General features: G+C 37.3%; 1 protein-coding gene across 3 annotated transcripts in view; it reads right to left on the bottom strand.

The window, feature by feature from the left end:
- Positions 1-17,504, bottom strand: part of COL14A1 (collagen type XIV alpha 1 chain) — a 175,504-nt gene that overhangs the window by 36,983 nt on the left and 121,017 nt on the right. For all 3 annotated transcript variants that reach the window (XM_036436874.2, XM_036436876.2, XM_036436877.2), the window contains exons 37-40: positions 13,603-13,656; positions 10,134-10,229; positions 8,967-9,020; positions 8,555-8,608 (exon numbers count right to left, since the gene is read on the bottom strand). In XM_036436874.2, the coding sequence (XP_036292767.1) occupies positions 8,555-8,608; positions 8,967-9,020; positions 10,134-10,229; positions 13,603-13,656 (258 nt within the window). The remainder of the gene's footprint in view (positions 1-8,554; positions 8,609-8,966; positions 9,021-10,133; positions 10,230-13,602; positions 13,657-17,504) is intronic.

Below are 17,504 nucleotides of genomic sequence, written 5' to 3'. Positions count from 1 at the left end.
TTCTCTCAGGCTGTGTCCAGAGGGAAAAAAACTCAAAAACAAGTGGGAAGGCAGGAGGACAGTTTAGTTCACGGACGGATGCCAGCCAGGGCATATTGTCCTAAAAGAAGCGAAGACCAGCAGGACATAACACATTTACTCCCTGCTCCCAATCCTGTGGAAGGAGTTTACAAAGCAAGGACCTGTTGGTGCGTCCTCCATGGTGGGGCCATGGATACTCCAGTGAACAGTTTCAACTTCATGTGATTTATAAACACCACGTGTTATAATCTGAGGAAAAGATGAAGCTAAATTTGGCCGAGGGACTAGTGCTATAATATGATCAAGTCCAAATATGTGTTTGCTCACTCTGTTCTCCTACGTGAGGAGCATCCTCAAAAGCTGACCTTTCCTTCCTTCCTTCCTCCCTCCCTCCCTCCCTCCCTCCTTCCTTTCTTTCCTCACTTCCTTTCTTCCTTCACTTCCTCCCTCCCTCCCTCCCTCCCTCCCTCCCTCCCTCCCTCCCTCCCTCCCTTCCTTCCTTCCTTCCTTCCTTCCTTCCTTCCTTCCTTCCTTCCTTCCTTCCTTCCTTCCTTCCTTCCTTCAGTTTAAGATAAAGCTCACTGAATGGTCTTCAACCCTATAAGCTAAAAATGTGTTTGCATTTCCCAAAACATTTCTATATCTATAAATTATCCATTTTACATGGGGGGGGGCAATCTGAGAAGTGTGTTTATGGATTAAGCAATTTAAAAAGCAGAAACTCTTGTTAATTAACAATAATAAATGAATATTAAGGAATAATAAATTAAATGATAAACATAATGTGGGAATTTACTTAAACTGATAAATATGTTTTTTAAAGTGCATGAAATGAGCCTCCCACAAATAGGGACATTTTATAACATGAATAGTTCCAGGCATTTCTCTTTTTTTAGGATTCCCATCTCAAAATATTAATATGCACCCACAACCCACATTAAAATAATTTTTGCTATAAAAACTTGAAAGGATTTTTATAATTTGTTTTTGAAAAGATTTGGCTGTGACTGACTTATTAAGTTATGGTTGGCGATAATTCATCAGCAAAAGGAAATCTATCCTAAAATTTGCTTTCAAAATCACTAATTATCAAATGAATGCTAAATTTAACTGTGGCTGAAATTGGCAAAGCATATCACTTTATAGACATGTAATTATTCATTTACAAATTTCCATCTTTCGGTTTTCTTTTCCATACTTTAGAGCAAATATATATACTTCGCCCAACCATAATCATTTATTGTAGGCTCTTAAAAAGTTTCTAGTTTCTAGGTAGTGTACCTGTGGTGTCTAAAGGATGAAACTGATGTAACCGCAAATAGTGTTGTAACTGAAATTAAAGTCCAAAGCTAGAATATGTGTGTTTATGTAACTACAAGAAAGAGCTCTCAGACCCAGTGACTTATTCACCATTCGTGCCTGCTTTGAAACCCACAATGGTGAACCATGGAAACTAACCTGAAGATTCGGGAACACCTATCCTACCCTCTCAGGTCGAGTGGGGTCTGTAAGCAGTTGGCATCTGATGAGCTTGTTGAAAGAAACCAAACTCAAGCAGAGAGGGATAAAGAAATACTGGTAGAAATTCCTGATGCACAATTTAAGTCCTGTGGTATGGCTCTGGGCTGCTAGGAGCGACAGTGGAGAGACGGTGTGGCAGTCAGCCATGAGAAATAAGGCTGCTACTTGCAGCAAAGGATTAAGACCAACCACCAGATTAAGAGGCCAAGGAGCAAAAAGCCACAGGCTCTGTAAACACTGGCCCAGCTAGAGATCCAAGATCAATCCTTATGTGTGATAGACCTCATGTGGAGTCACACTGGGGAACCTTCAGGGATACACACACAAACATTTATGTATATGTGCTTAGATGTTTGTATATTATCTGTGTGCATATATTTCTATATATACAATACTATTTTAATATGTACATATATGTATACATTACACATATAATTTAATGTATATACATATATAATTTAAATTACATGTGTAAAGAGTAACCTGCAATGACTTCAGTAAATTAAAAGAAGAAACACCAGCAATACTCTACACCTAAGAAATCGTTTTAACATATAGCAGGCCTAATATAATGTACTATCCAGCTGAAACCGGTTTGGCTCAATGGATAAAGCGCTGACTTGGGGACTGAAGGGACCCGGGTTCGATTCCAGTCAAGGGCATGTACCTTGGTTGCGGGCATATCCCCAATAGGGGGTGTGCAAGAGGCAGCTGATCGATGACTCTCTCTCATAGATGTTTCTAGCTCTCTATCTCTCTCCCTTCCTCTCTGTACAAAATCAATAAAAATATATTTTAAACAAATAATAATATGCTATCCAGTGATTCCAAAACTTAGCTGATTATCAGAATCATTAAGCCTTTTAGAATTATACATTTCTAGGTTATGTCTAAGATCTTTCATATCTGAATCTCTGAGGTTGAAGCCAAATAATCTTCATATAAAAGAAAAGAAAAGAAAAGAAAAGAAAAGAAAAGAAAAGAAAAAAGAAAAGAAAAAAGCAAACCATGAAACAACCTGATCACTTAAGCTGCAAAACTGCTGTTTTATTAAAACAGTGTCTGGCCTGACCCTGAAGGATGGCATCAGAACCAGAGTGCAGGGCACATATTATTTGTATCCTGTGCCCCAACAGAAGTATCATTACAGCCTGTAATAACATAAAATTAACTTCCTAAGTAATGTTCTCCCCCAGATGTGCCACTATCCAAGTAAAGGTTTAAAATAATTAAAGAAATACATTCTTAGAGGTGAGATATAAACTTCTATTTTACCAAGAAAGTAACCCAGACTGGGTTCCTTCTGCCCCAAAATGCCAGGTGAGATATCTTCAGCAATGGGGTCCTGCTTATTAAACGTCTTTGTGGGAGACTTTCTACATTCACGAAATCCCACAGTGATCTCTGTTGACATCATTCCATGGAAGGACAGCGTGCAGGGTTGGAGATGAATTATAATCTTGGCTCTAAGACTTATTAGCTGTGTGGCATTGTTCTAATACTTCCATTTTGAGGCAATTCTTTGTCTGTAAAATGGGGTAACAGTGCTAGCATTAGAGGTTATTCTGAGGAACAGAGAACATAACCTTTGTAAAGCACCTGCATTTTGTCAGTAATGAATGACAGTGGTTGCTGCTATTTTTACTCAAATAATTTTCCAAATCCCAGTTGCATTTATTATTATCACTGTGGCTGACTGTGAGGAGATTCTCCTGTGTTTTGCAAAATCCCACCTAACCCACAAAATAGAAAATCAAATCATTTTCCCCATTAGCTTTGTGGTGGTATGGTACATTTCCTCTTCTGATGGATGAAGATATTCACGGGGGTGATTATGGATCTTAGCACTTAACAAAATACTCTTTAGATAACTCTCTTGTCACTGTTTAACATTTACAACAGGAATTAAATCCAGATAGTTGACTCAAGTTCAATTTCTTGAGTACATTTTAAATCTAACTGACTTTGATGAAATGAGACAGTCATCACAAATATGGCCCTTGTATACATCAAACCCACAAAAAAGGAAGTATGTTCTAAGTGTCTTTTCAATGTCAAATCCAAGAAAATTAAACACCAACAATAAACTACTTGTTTTTCCTTGAGATTTTTAAAAATCGTCCTTAAAATCATTTGAAGCATCTTAATATGTGAAGAACAGGCATTATAAAATAGTACCCTGTCCTGATTCATTAGGGTTACGTGGAAAAAAGTTAGTACTAATATCAGCAAAAATTGAATTTTTATATAGAAATTCTTTATATGAATGAATCCCCATAACAACTCCATGGAGTCAAATATTATTTTTTCCACTTCACAGATGAAGAAAGTGATGGTTGGGAATATAAAGCAATTGGCTCAATGTCTTATGGTTAGGGTTCAAACTCAGGTCTAGCTAATAGTGTAAGTCTAGAACATTCACCACTGGGAAGTCCTGCTTCTCATAACCTCACAGATTTTGCAGAATCCATATGTAGAAGGGTTTTTTTTTGTTTGTTTTTTAAAGACAGCATTTCATCTTTATAGATTAGAAAGAAAAGCTGTGGTTATGGCAAGGGCGTGGAGATACAGATAGCGATAACCTGGGGGAAGGAAGCAATTTAAATGAAGTTTACTTGGAATTTAAAAACTAATATCCTTTGTATCACAGAGCAATGACTATCTTCTGGGTGCCATAAACTATATATTTCATTTTCATTTTTATTTCTTGTCCCTCTGACTTTTCATGTGATCACATTAAGAATTGAAAATGAAAATAATGTTTAAAGCTTCTATTGGGAGTGCTTGACTGGAAGCTGGTGATCTTGGATATAAGTGAGACGCAGAACTAGAAAAGAGGTTGCTTTTTTCTTTTCTTTTTTTTTCAGTTCTTTCTCTCAGTTCTTATGCTTATAACCTATGTCTTGGCTGCTCATAGTTTCTCTAAGGATCGCCAGGATGTCTAGTGTGAATGCTGAGAAATCCACCCTCCTACAGAGGAACACAAGGTCACAGGGTGGACCCTGCAGTCACAGACACCAAGAAAAGAGGTGGGAGGGAGGGGGAAGAGGCAGGTGGCGAGATTTATAGCAGAAAAGAAAAACCAGACAAGAATGCTGGTGGTTGGAAAGTCTCAGAGTGAAAGCTGGCTGCCTAACTGCATTCAGCTGTTAACGCTGCGTCTGCAGGGCTGCTTTATAAAGTGTGGTCCTGCGCTGTGTTCTGTCACCTCCCCAGCAAGAGGCTGAGATGTGGTCAACGAAGTCCACTTTGGCTGGACTTGCTCTGTGGCCTCAGGCCCAGGGTGGAATATGAGATGTCTCCTCGAACAAAGATCTCCCATAGGAAAAGCCAGAATAAGCTAGAAACACTAGAAAACAGGCTCCCTGTTTAAAAGGGAGATGTTTAATCTTCTTTTTATTCTTTGTTAAGCTCTCCCTTCTTCCAGACTAAGTCAAGGGGTAACTTTAGCACCAGGTCCAGGAAAGAGGTGCTAACCTTTCTCTAAGTTCATGGTACTAGCTTTGGGCTGTGAGTTCTTAACAATCCATGAGAAGATGAAGATTTAAAAGAAAGAAGAATGTGCAGTAAGGAATCTCCCACCTCTCCTATGGCACACCTCACTCACTGACCCCCTGAGGCTTTCCAAGGAGCTAGGAGCACTGGTTGGACAGCATCACATACATTTATCCCAGCTTCCTCCTTCTGTGCCCTCATTCAAGATCAGAGCAAATGAAGTCGCAGTAACTGTAAGTCATTGAATGCTTACAATGATGAAAAAACAAAATATCTGTGCTTTGATTCCCTAGACACTGAGCTGAACTGGGCAGCATCCTGGGAGTGGCTTCCTGGGCATGTCGGCAGTCAGTCTCATTGTGTGCTGGGTTTGCTCTGTATGTTCTGTGCCACGCTTGTTATTGTGATTATTTTCATTTTTACTTCCCAATTGCAGGTTTGCCTTTTAGGCTGGCTCAAGGAAGAGCAGGAACAATAATCAGTGTTTGTGCTTGGACTCTTTCAACAAGTCCCTCCCCCTCCTCCTGCCTAACCATGAACCCCTGGGCACTCCTGCTGTCCCAGAAAGCCCAGGCTTTCAAGACCTGGATCTGTCCCTACAACCATGTCTATTGGTCTGGGACTTCCTAAAATCTTGAATTTACAGCCCTGCTAAATAACTACCCAATTGTTTTAAATCTTTTACTTTTTTTCTTTTTTTTTTAAATATATTTTATTGATTTTTTTTTTTTTTTTTTTACAGAGAGGAAGGGAGAAAGAGAGTTAGAAACATCAACCATCTGCCTCCTGCACACCCCACTGGGGATGTGCCCTCAACCAAGGCACATGCCCTTGTCCGGAATCGAATCTGGGACCCCTCAGTCCACAGGCCGACACTCCATCCACTGAGCCAAACCAGTTTCGGCTAAATCTTTTACTTTTCTTAAAAGGTTATCTGGCTGAACACATCAGAAACACCTAAATAACTTTGTTTTCACCCATCTCTCTTCCTTCTCAACTGTCTCTGAGAAAGATTGTTTTCCTGGCCAAAAGAAGAGTCCTGCCCTCGACACTACCCCATCCTTCCATCTTCTCCAGGTCTACATAGTGCCTCCTTAGATATAGAAAGTTTCTCACATTGGGTGCTTCCCCTCGGGAGGCATTAATGGACACTTTTCTTAGTTGAGTACAGTCCATGGGACATAGTACATGCTCAATTAAGATATGTGCTCAATGAGCCAAAACCATTTTGGCTCAGTGGATAGAGCCTTGGCCTGTGGACTAAAAGGTCTCAGGTTCAATTCCGGTCAAGGCCATGTACCTTGGTTGTGGGCACATCCCCAGTAGGGGGTGTGCAAGAGGCAGCTGATCAATGTTTCTGTCTCATCAATGTTTTTAGCTTTCTATCCCTCTCCCTTCCTCTCTGTAAAAACTCAATAAAAAAAAGAAGATATGTGCTCAATGAATCTTTTATTAAATAAGATATTCGATGTTAAAATATATACATACTCCTTTCTGCAAAAAGCAGTGGCATTACATAATTCCAGGGAACACCATCATATTTTGTTCTCTGTGAATGGCACAGAGAATTGCCCTCAAATATCTTTTCTGAAACAACTGTCACAGTATTCCCACAATCTTTTTTATTTTTAACCTGCCCTAAAAGAATGAGTATCTATCCTCTGAAAACCAGTTTTAAAAAGCAATTTCATACCCATCTAAGAATTTTTCAAAGTAGGAACTGGACATACCCTGAACCTTTTTTCTCTAACTTGAGGGAGAGAGGAAAATAAAATCCATATACAGATATCTTATCACTTAATTACAGCACTAAGATTTTAATCTTAGAAAAGAAAACGTGTTTGGAGGTATAGCAAAATATTTACAAAAAGTCTGTGTTGGTGTATTGGTTTTTTTTAAAAAAAGAATTCCAAAACCAAATGATCCCAACATGAATCCAATATGTTTGAATTGGGAGTTCTTTGCCAACATTGGACTCTAGGCATGGATAAATCAAGTCAGTTCACTGAACCAAATCAGTGAAATTGCCATTTTCAGAGCTTTGGGAATCATGAAAGAATTTGGGTGGGTAACCACACAGGATCTTAGCCTAAGCCCTTTGCCAAAACATATAAATACTTGTAGACACTCCTTCCACATGTACAAGAAACCTACATAAATCTAACTTTCAGAGAATGCCTCCTTTAGATACATCCACCTGGCCCTGCTTTGCAGACTGAGTAATTCCATTTGATGGACAGAGACTAAACTGGGTTTTTAAGCAAATGAAAGCTTGATGGAGGGAGAAAAAGAACATGGAAAATTTTAAGGTCCCATACCTAGCTTTCTATAGGAAAAGCAATCTCCTTATTCTTGAGTAGTATAGATACCCTGAGCTGAAGGCAAGCCTTGTTTGAGCAGAGAAGTGAGTCTTCTAGCCAATTGTTTTTTATCCTAACAGGTAAGTTATACTAAAGGCACCACTGAATGCCAACATATTGTCTGGCCTTCATTGGATTGGATCTAAGTGGCTGCAACTTCATATAATTCCATTTTGAGAGAAACTGTGGAGCTGCCTACATGTCTAATTCAGTGGTCATTTAGGAAAGACCAGTCTCTCTCTCCCTTGCTGAAAATTCAGACTTCCTATTGCCTTTCTGTTAACGCTAAAATTCTTACTCTGAAAGAAAATAAATGATTTCAGTGAGTATGTACTTACTTCTCCAGTTTCATTTTTGGACAGTTTCCCCACTTCTAAGCACATGTCTGTGGTGTACACACATACACAAACACACACTGCACTCTAATCTCCAGCCATACTGACGTATGTGCAATATTGGAAATGTCCACAACTCTGCTCATGTCCACTGCTTTGTATATGCCATTTTCTCTGCTTGCTGTAGTTTTACATTCTTCATGCACCTGGCTAGTTTCTATCTCTTAATTCATATTCCCTATCATAGCATTATTATAGCTCCTCCCACTAAGCTGCACATCTGTGAGGACAAGAACCTCAAACCTGGCTCAGTGAAGATGCTGATGAACAAATACTAAATGTTATCTTCTCCCTCTTCTAACCATCCTTATAATTTCTTTGGCTGCTGTCCACTTTAACAAGTTAAAAAAATAATCGACATACATTAAATAAGAGGATCATCATCATCATATTTAAATTTTGAGTCATGATTCTTCATTTCCTTTAGGTTTGTGCTGTGAGAATTAGAAAAATTTAGAAAATCTGCTCAACCAATACATACAATTCAGTGGAAAATGTATTTAAGTTGTGAATACCTTCAGAAAGAGGTGTTGCTAATTTGGGAAGGTTTGATGAAAGTTCCCAGATCCTGATGAAATTAATAAACAGAAGATGTCAGTGAAGGGAAGTAGGTGCAGGATAGATAGACTGTAAATAGACAGAAGGGAAAAGTAAAGAAAAAACCTGGTTTTATAGACTGCATTGCACAGAAACCTGCCAGAAGCAAAAGGTGACTTGGTGAGGAATCTACTGTGCTAACAATCAACCTTGGGTAATCCTTACCCTCTGGCCTGGAGAGCCATCACGTCCTGGTGAGCCAATGCCTCCTGGGATGCCCTATATAGAGCAAGGACAAGATAAGAGTCAGATCCATGGAAACCAGTTATCCTCTCACCAAGCTTCCCTGAAACAGACCAAGGCTTCCCACCAAACCTAATAGGTGAGAACTTTGTGACTGACCATTCAGAATCCAGGAGAAAGGAATGCCCCCCACCAGGGCGCACCCTGAAACCATCAGTATGACCCTTAGAGGGGGCATGAGGTAAATGAATACAGACCGACCATCTTTAAAATAGAAACTATTTATTGCCAAGATTCCAGCTATCTTCAGAAATATACTCTCCCTGCCCCGCCCCCCACCATTAGTTCTAGTCTAGAGCTAAGAGCAATAGACTAAAAAGAACAGAAATAATACCTGTATACCAGGCAGGCCAGTCTCTCCTTTCTCCCCCTTTTCACCTGGCATTCCCTGAACATCCAAAAAGTACATGGGGTTAAGTTCACATAGGTCAATACTTTGTCTTTCCTTTTTCTCCATGAACTGCTCTAATATTTTCAACATAAAATTGCTTCACACTAACATCCAAATACAGCATTTTCACTTCTCACATATGCTAAACTACTTATGTAAGCATTCCTAGTAAGCTGAATATTTATATATCATAATAGTTTAAACATAGCACATAGAGTCCAATATGGTTAAGCCCATAGAGTAAATATGTGGAGGGGAGTCTTGGACATTTCAATATTGTTTATAGTTTAGATTTTAAAATCATTATCCATATAAATTTTTGTTTTGTTTTGGCTAGAAATTTATAAGAATGGAAAAGCAAACACAGACCTCAACAAATGCTTATTATTAGTAGTAGTAATTGCACATGTTGGCATGTTGATGCTTTCTAAAACGTGAAAATAACCCTGGCAAAGAAAACTTAGTTAGGGAACATATCATGTACACAGAAAGAATGCTAAAATGGCTTCAAAAGATCTGTTTGCTTCAAATATCAATTACAGTGATTGGTTTTATTCAATAAATCCAAATCTCTATTGTAAGTTTAATGGAAATCAGTTGAGTGGAATTAAATTTGTTTTCAATGGTCCAAACAGCTTTTAAAAAGAAATGAGGATATAAAAAGTACACCATTTATCATCTAAAACTCATACTTAATGTACTGTACTTTGATGCTCATTGAGATAAAGATAGTAAGTAAAAGACTTTCATACATCTATATCCATAATCACTATAAATACATAATGGATAACTTAACATTTGTTAATGGTAAGAACTTAGTCAAACAAGAAAAAGGGCAATATATGTCAAGCCATATTTTTATGCTACAGACCAATTACTCATGGATATATATACTCGACAGCCTTGTGTTAGTAAAAGACCTCATCATTGAACAACAACAACAAATAATGACTAACGAATGAACTTTCAGTCATTACTCTTATTTCTTATTTGTAGGTAAGAGGTGATAAGGGCTAAGAATCATAATTAAGGCACAGAAGACAAAAGTTCATTCTTTATAACTCATGGAGAAATAACAAAAACCTATCTGAATGTTTACACACAACTCACAGGTATTCCTTGAATGGACAGACCACTTGGTCCTTGGGGTCCAGGGGGACCCTGAGGTCCTGGAGGGCCTGTTTCACCCCGAGGGCCATCTGGTCCCTGTAAGGCAAGAGAGGAAAGTCATCCCAGAGGTAAGTTAGACCCTCTGGTACCCACAAGATATTTCTGCTTAGGACACTGATAATGTATTTCCTTAAATAAATTTTCCTAAGACGAGAAATATTCATGGGATCACAAGACACTAAACCTCTGATGATTCACCTCCCAGACGAAATGTCATCAATAAATCAAGAATAAACATGCAGGGGCTGCTGCAACTTTGTTTTTTTTCTTTCATAAATAAGAATGCTATGCCAATTATGTTGAGTTAGTAGACCTCCCACACACATAACAAATCCAAAAGATATAAACGCTTCAAGACCACCCTCCTGGTCTGTAAAGATTTATACCATCCAGCTGAACTGCATTCTCTCTCCACCTTCACTACTGTCAGTTACCTACCTCATGGGCATTCCTCAACATTCATTGGAGGTTTTGCACCCACCCTCTGCTTTCTTCATCCTATGATCCTGTCACCACCCTTCATCTCTTCAGTGGTCACTGAATGAACTTCCTAGCCTCTACATCATTTAATTTCCTTTCTTCCCAGAATCAGACATTCCTCTCACTTTTGCAACTTTTGGTTCTATAGTTTGGAATTTGTGGTTTGGCTAACATTAGATATCTCTGTAATCATAGATGCAGAAAATCTACTTATCCCCAATTTCATCTCCTTGTCATTCTTCTCGTTCTGTGACACCAACAAAAGGCAAACATTTCAAATAGAGATGTGACAGTCATGTCAAATGCTGTAGAGATTTCAAATAAGTTAAGACAAACCACAACCTTAACATGTTTTGGTACAGAAGGTGATTGGTGACTAATGAGAACAATTTTATAGCATTCCTAGAGGAACAGGAATCATCTGTGGGTCAATAATAATCTGGGTGTATAAATGGAATTTTACATTATGAGCTCCTATGATTTTGCTTCTTTCACATGGCAGTGTTTTGAGGTTCACTCAGAGTCTGGCATGTTTTGGTAATATGTTCCTTTTGATTGCTGAGTAATATTCCATTGCATGGATAGACAGAAAATTGTTCCTTTACTTGTTAAGATATATTGGATTATTTCCAGTTGTTTTTTATTGTTGTTGTTGCAATTGTGGATAAAGTTTCTATGAATATTTATGTACCCCCCCAAAAGTAAATTATTTTGAGGTAAGGATATAAAATCACTATGAAATATTAATGAAACCTAGAGAGAGCTAGCTAGATTTTTAAAAATATGATGGAAGAGGCATGGAGAAAATTTACAAATATTAAATAATATTTATAATAGTTGAATAATATATTGTTTGGATATTACTGACAAATTGGGAATGGGGTAGAAGGACAAAATGTAGATGGTCCCATTTTATTCTATAAAGTATAAGATAAAAATGACTAGGAAAGAACAGTGACAGGGCTGTTTTGAGCTTCTAAATTATTAATATTTATTGCAACTGAAATTCAAAGCCACAAAATAAAAAGTAATACAGATTGGGGCTTTTCATTTGGAAAGTATAGTTTATCTGCTCCTGCACTGTCCACCTTGGTGGGCATGTGGGCATCCTCTCTCCAACAAGACTTTTTCCTAAGACCACTAAAGACTTGCATCTGTGATTCATCAAAATCATCACACAGAAATAACTCATGGGAATGATTAGAGGAAAGAGGTAAATCTTGATATCAAACACCTTGGAATTCCTAACATGTCTTCATGATCAGAACCATCATCCAGTGAGAATGTAAAAAAGAAAGAAAGAAAGAAAGAAAGAAAGAAAGAAAGAAAGAAAGAAAGAAAGAAAGAAAGAAAGAAAGAAAGAAAGATAGATAGATAGATCATGGTGTTAGAGGTATTGGGAGGAGGAAGCCAGCATCCACAGGAGCTCACTGGCACTGTCCTCAGGTGAAACCAAGGAAGACCCAGTGTATCATTGTCTGAAAAGAAGGTTTCAAACCACTAGCTTCTCTTAGCAAATAATAGATGAAGCCTAGTAAGATACATCATTTCTATGCCTGGGAAAGTGTATCACTCTTTCAGAAAATAAAACAAAATAAATGAGCTATCTCTGGTCTAAGTTTTGAGTTAACTAGTACCTGATTAGTTATCTTCAGCCTGCTTTCATTTACTACTTTCCTCCCACATTCTCTCTTACCTTGCTTCATTTGTTTCCAACATTTTTTAAATTGATTTCAGAGAGGAAAGGAGAGGGAAAGAGATAGAAACATCAATGATGAGAGAACCATTGATTGGCTGCCTCCTGCATACCCCTGAGGATTGAGCCTGGGCATGTGCCTTCACTGGGAATCAAACTTGTGACCTCTTGGTTTATAGGTTGACACTCAACAACTGTACCACCATGGTCAGGCCATTTGTTTCCAATTTTATAGTAAAAAAAAAAAAAAAAAATTGTAATGTCCTCCTCTCCAAGAATAAATACTATGCAAATTTAATAAGTAACCACATTGAGGCAGTAAGTCAAGCAAGTAGATGGAGAGCAGATCAGGTGAAGGATCATGATGAAAATGAGATGGGGAGTCAAATTATAAAGGGCCTTGCATCCCATGCCAAGGAAGGTGAATTGTATTCTCAAGGCAAACAGCCTAGGACGGTAGGTTTTAAGAGTGTAGTATGGCTGAGTATAACTTTAAAGGAATGGATCTGGGAGAAGATGTGAAAAATCAATCAGAAAATCATGCCAGTGGAGCCAGGAGACCAGTTAGAAGTTTTGCCAAATGCCAGAGAGAAGATGGTGAAGCTTGAACTCAGTGGCCTGGCTTCTGCCATCCCTTGAGTGCTTTCCTGCCAAGTAGGAAAACATGTGCCTGGACATAGCTTTGCACAGCTTGGGCCTCTTGGCTGGTGCCTTTGTACAGTGTACAACCTGAACCACCTCTCATAATGGCCTTGAGCAGTGAGAATGGAAAATAGAGCCATGTGTTTGATTATGCATAGTGGAGGAATTGTGCATGGTGGGAAGAAAGAAGGAATTTGCAACCTGAAAAATTACCTGGGAGGGACTGCTGCCTAGTTGTGATTCAGTATTCTCCCAAAGAAACATCTTTGTTTATAATACAAAATAAATACAAGATAAAGGGAAAAAAGAATGATTGAGAGGTCTAAACCAATCAGAACAGTGATACTATTTCTAACCTGGAAATCTTTCTTTTTACTACATTATTAAATGTTCTTATTGATTTTAAAAACAACAACAACCACCACCACATGTCTAAGAATAATGAAAAAGATTTAGACACAACTTTGATAAAAAATGTAAGGCCCTGTAGATCGCAAAGGGTAAACCGAACATCAAAATTATTGTGGCTAGTTATGAGAGAGAGAGGGGAGAGAGAGAGAAGTATAGAAATTCTGAGACTGAGAACTTTACCTTTGGACCCTGATCTCCTCGTTGGCCCTTCGGTCCTCTGAGTCCTGGACCACCCTGGCAAACAGATGTTATGTATTAGCACAAAGCACTTATTAGCACATCTTAAAGTCATCTATTCCATCCATTTTCCTTAGTAATATGGATCATGTAATTCCTATTTTGTATCAAGGCCAACACATTGTGTAATGATATATGCTCATCAGGATCCTTAACTGGAAATTTACCACGCAGACCCAGCTTCCCTGCTACTGATTTCACAGACTGAAGCAACTTTCTATGTCAAATATTTTAAAATAAAAAACCAAGTGTGGTATTTGAAAAAATGTAGTGATGTATAACTACTACTATTAATGGATGCAAATAATAAAATATGTCTCTAATCTCAAATTGTATGTCTTATACTATAATTTTGAGATTATGTAATAGCATGTTTCTTTATATGGTACAAGTAAACATATAATATGTATATATGTATTTGTATTCTTTGTAAATATATATTCCTTGCATATATGCGTATAAATATATATGTGCATATATAACCTTTGGATATTTTTAATTGACTCACTATTTCACTTAAATCAATTTTAAAAGCAAATTTATAGCACTACAGTGAATGGAAAAAGTTATTACTTGCTAAGAATAGAAGGTAACCTTAAAGATATATTATAAATAATGTTATTCAATTTAGCTAGATTTTGTTCCTATTGAAGTTTTTGAGTCACAAGTTTGCTCTTTGTTAAAAAGGGATAGGCATGGGGGGAGGGTTCAATGAGGAGAAAAAGAGGAAATGTCTGTGATACTTTCAACAATAAGGATATATATACTTTTTAAAAAGGGAATAATAAATATTAGAATGGTTATACCAATGACAACTGGTCATACTGGCACCAGACTGAGAATATCATTTTCACCTGAGCAGGATTAAAAGACCATTGAAAATGCAGTATCTTTCTCACTATGTGATTCTAATTTATTTTCTAATATGTCCAGGACTACTGAAAATCATGTGGGTACCATGGGTTTGTATCACTTGGGAAAAGACTACATCAGATGATCTTTACGTTTTCTCCCAGCTTGTTTTTTGACCACTTTAATTCTCTTCCCCCCCAATTTCAATTGGTGGTTATCTTCAAGACTTTTTAAATATAATCCTATAATTCATTTTATGCACATGTATATATGTATCTGTAGAAATTATTACCTATAGTATTTTTGTGGTATAATTTGATGTATGTAAATTGCAGATGTGACATCAAACTTTTTATTTGAGTTTTTGCCTTAATGTTTTAGAGATTTTTCCATAATGTAACATTTAGATCTAACTTATTCCTACTGAGTTGCATAGCTGTCCAAGCCATGGATGGATGCATAATAATACTTTAACCATTCTTTCACTATTGGAAATGTAGGAGGCTCCCCACAAAATTTTTGCTGTTTAAACAATAACACAATTAACATCCCTAAACACTCCTTAAATAGAAATGTTAATATTTACTAGTAAGTAAAAATGTTCAACATTTAAGATAGCAATAAGTACAACTATAAATAAAATTTAATGAGTATGCAAATACATTATCAAATTGTGCTCCAAAGAAAGCTATGCCATCTGCCAAGAGTTTAAGAGGGTCCTTAGTTTTCTAACCCATAGTATATGATGTCAAACTTTACATTTTTACCAACCTGATTGGTAAAAAGAATTCCTTATTCTTTTTTAAAAATATATATTTTATTGATTTTTTACAGAGAGGAAGAGAGAGAGATAGAGAGCCAGAAATATCGATGAGAGAAAAACATCGACCAGTGCCTCCTGTTCACCCCCTACCGGGGATGTGCCCGCAACCAACATACATTCCCTTGCCAAACCGGTTTCGGCAAGAATTCCTTACTCTTGTTTTAATTTTTATTTCTTTTAAAGCTGCTATGACTGAGCATCTTTTCATAATGCTTGTCCATTTGCATTTTCTCTCAATACAACAACATTTTATATATATAACCTTAGTTTTCTACTGGATTGCATGTCTTTTTCTCTTTGCTGTGCAGGAATTCTTCATATATTTGAATACTACATCCTTAACGCTTACAGATAATGCACATATTTTCCCCCCGATGAGGCAGATATTGTTGGCTGGCTACCAAAGAGTCTTTCCTGACTTCTTTCCATTTTATTTCTCATACTGTGAAGGCTAAAAAAGATATTGACTTTCCCAGCCTCCTCGCAACTAGGAATGGACATATTAGCCAGTTGCAGCCAATTTGATCAAGAAGCAACAAGCCAAAGAAAAGCAAATTGGAAAGCTGGAACGATCTGAGTCCTCAATGAAGTTAGTGAGCAGCCTCCTTTCTCTTGGGATCAGCCTCCTCTAAATCTTTTACTGAGCAAACTATCAATGTCCAAATGTCCTAATGGTTTCACCACTGTGCTAGTCAAATTTTCTGTTGCTTGCAGCAAGCCCACCACATCCCAAGTAATATACCTAGTCTGGCCAACTCTTTAATTCTGTTTGCAGATCTTAAATGATTATGACTAGTTGACTCCCAGATATTCCTTCCACAGACACCATGTCTAAAAGCCAGGGACCATTTTACATTTTTAACTTGTTTGCCATCTTAACCCTGACCCTCAACACTGAGCACATGATAAGTATTCAACAAATATTTGTGGATAGAAGATTCCATCTTTTAATATGGAAGGATTAGTCCAGGCAAAGAGAATATGGCTCTTTCATGTCTCTAGACAGCTCTTTACAGTTTTATTGGCACATAATACTACTGTATAAATTCTTGAATGAGAAGATAATCACAACTATGTTAGTCATTGCCCAGGGTTTATTACATACTGTTTGAGGTACTATTTCTTAAATAGTTTATTATACTTTAAATATTTTAAAATGTCAATAGCCTTTCTTCATTTTGCATGCTTTGTTTTTCTCAACAAGTCAGAGCTCAACCCTCTCCTCTTACTTCTCTGCTGCTTTCTTCTCATTACAAAGTTTGACTCTTAGGTCATATGTAAATATCTTATAACTTGTTCCAGAAGTATTGCAAATAAAAAACTTGAAAAGCCTCCAGCTAAAAAGAGCTTATTGATGCCTTTTAAAATAAAATAAACATGATTATAATTAAGAACTGGATCTTTAAGGACCAAGAATGAAGAAGAAACAAAAAAACCAGAGCAGCAGGCATGTGCACTGAGACTGCCTGAGGGAAAGATTGGGAAGATGGTTGAGGTTTACTGCAAAGCTTATATTCTATAGCCCACAAAAGGCAATGAAGTATGAACTTGGGCCTGTGATTGGTGAGTGAAGGTAGAATATGAAACATTAATTAAAGTTGAAAAACTTGGAAGGCTGCACTCTGAATGAGCTAGAAGTGGAAGTAGCCCACCAGTAGGTGGATAACCACGATGTTGTTTTCACTATAGCTACGGCAGGAGGAGGAACTATCTCCCCTAAGAATTGCTACCCAGCAGCTGATTCCTATACAAGATAGGCACTAGAATTCACCCTACTTGTGAGGATCAAACAAAACTTCAAAGTTAAACCTAAGGTAGTTTCCAGTTGGTTATATATTCAGGAACTTAGCAGAAGCAGGCACAAATACTCTCTGGAGGAAAGAGTTTGAAACATGGGCTCAAAAACAGTCCCAGAGACAAAGTTTCAAATAACATGAAGTCAAATACACAAAACCAAAAAAAATCACAAAATATACATGGAAACAAGACAGCATGAGTAAAATCATCAGGAAAACAAACAGGAGAATCAACTCTCTCAAAGAAACACCCAAAGGTTATACATATTGTGAAATTACAAACAGAATTTGACAATTAGAGTGAAAGATTTTTAATATCTATCTCTTAATCGAAAGATAAAAAATTAATGCAGATAAAGAAGATACTAACTATG

The sequence above is a fragment of the Pipistrellus kuhlii genome, unplaced genomic scaffold (genome assembly GCF_014108245.1).
Source record: "Pipistrellus kuhlii isolate mPipKuh1 unplaced genomic scaffold, mPipKuh1.p scaffold_m20_p_14, whole genome shotgun sequence".
NCBI lineage: Eukaryota > Metazoa > Chordata > Mammalia > Chiroptera > Vespertilionidae > Pipistrellus > Pipistrellus kuhlii.
The sequence above is the reverse complement of the archived record's forward strand: the minus strand, read 5'-3'. Positions and strand labels throughout refer to the sequence as shown.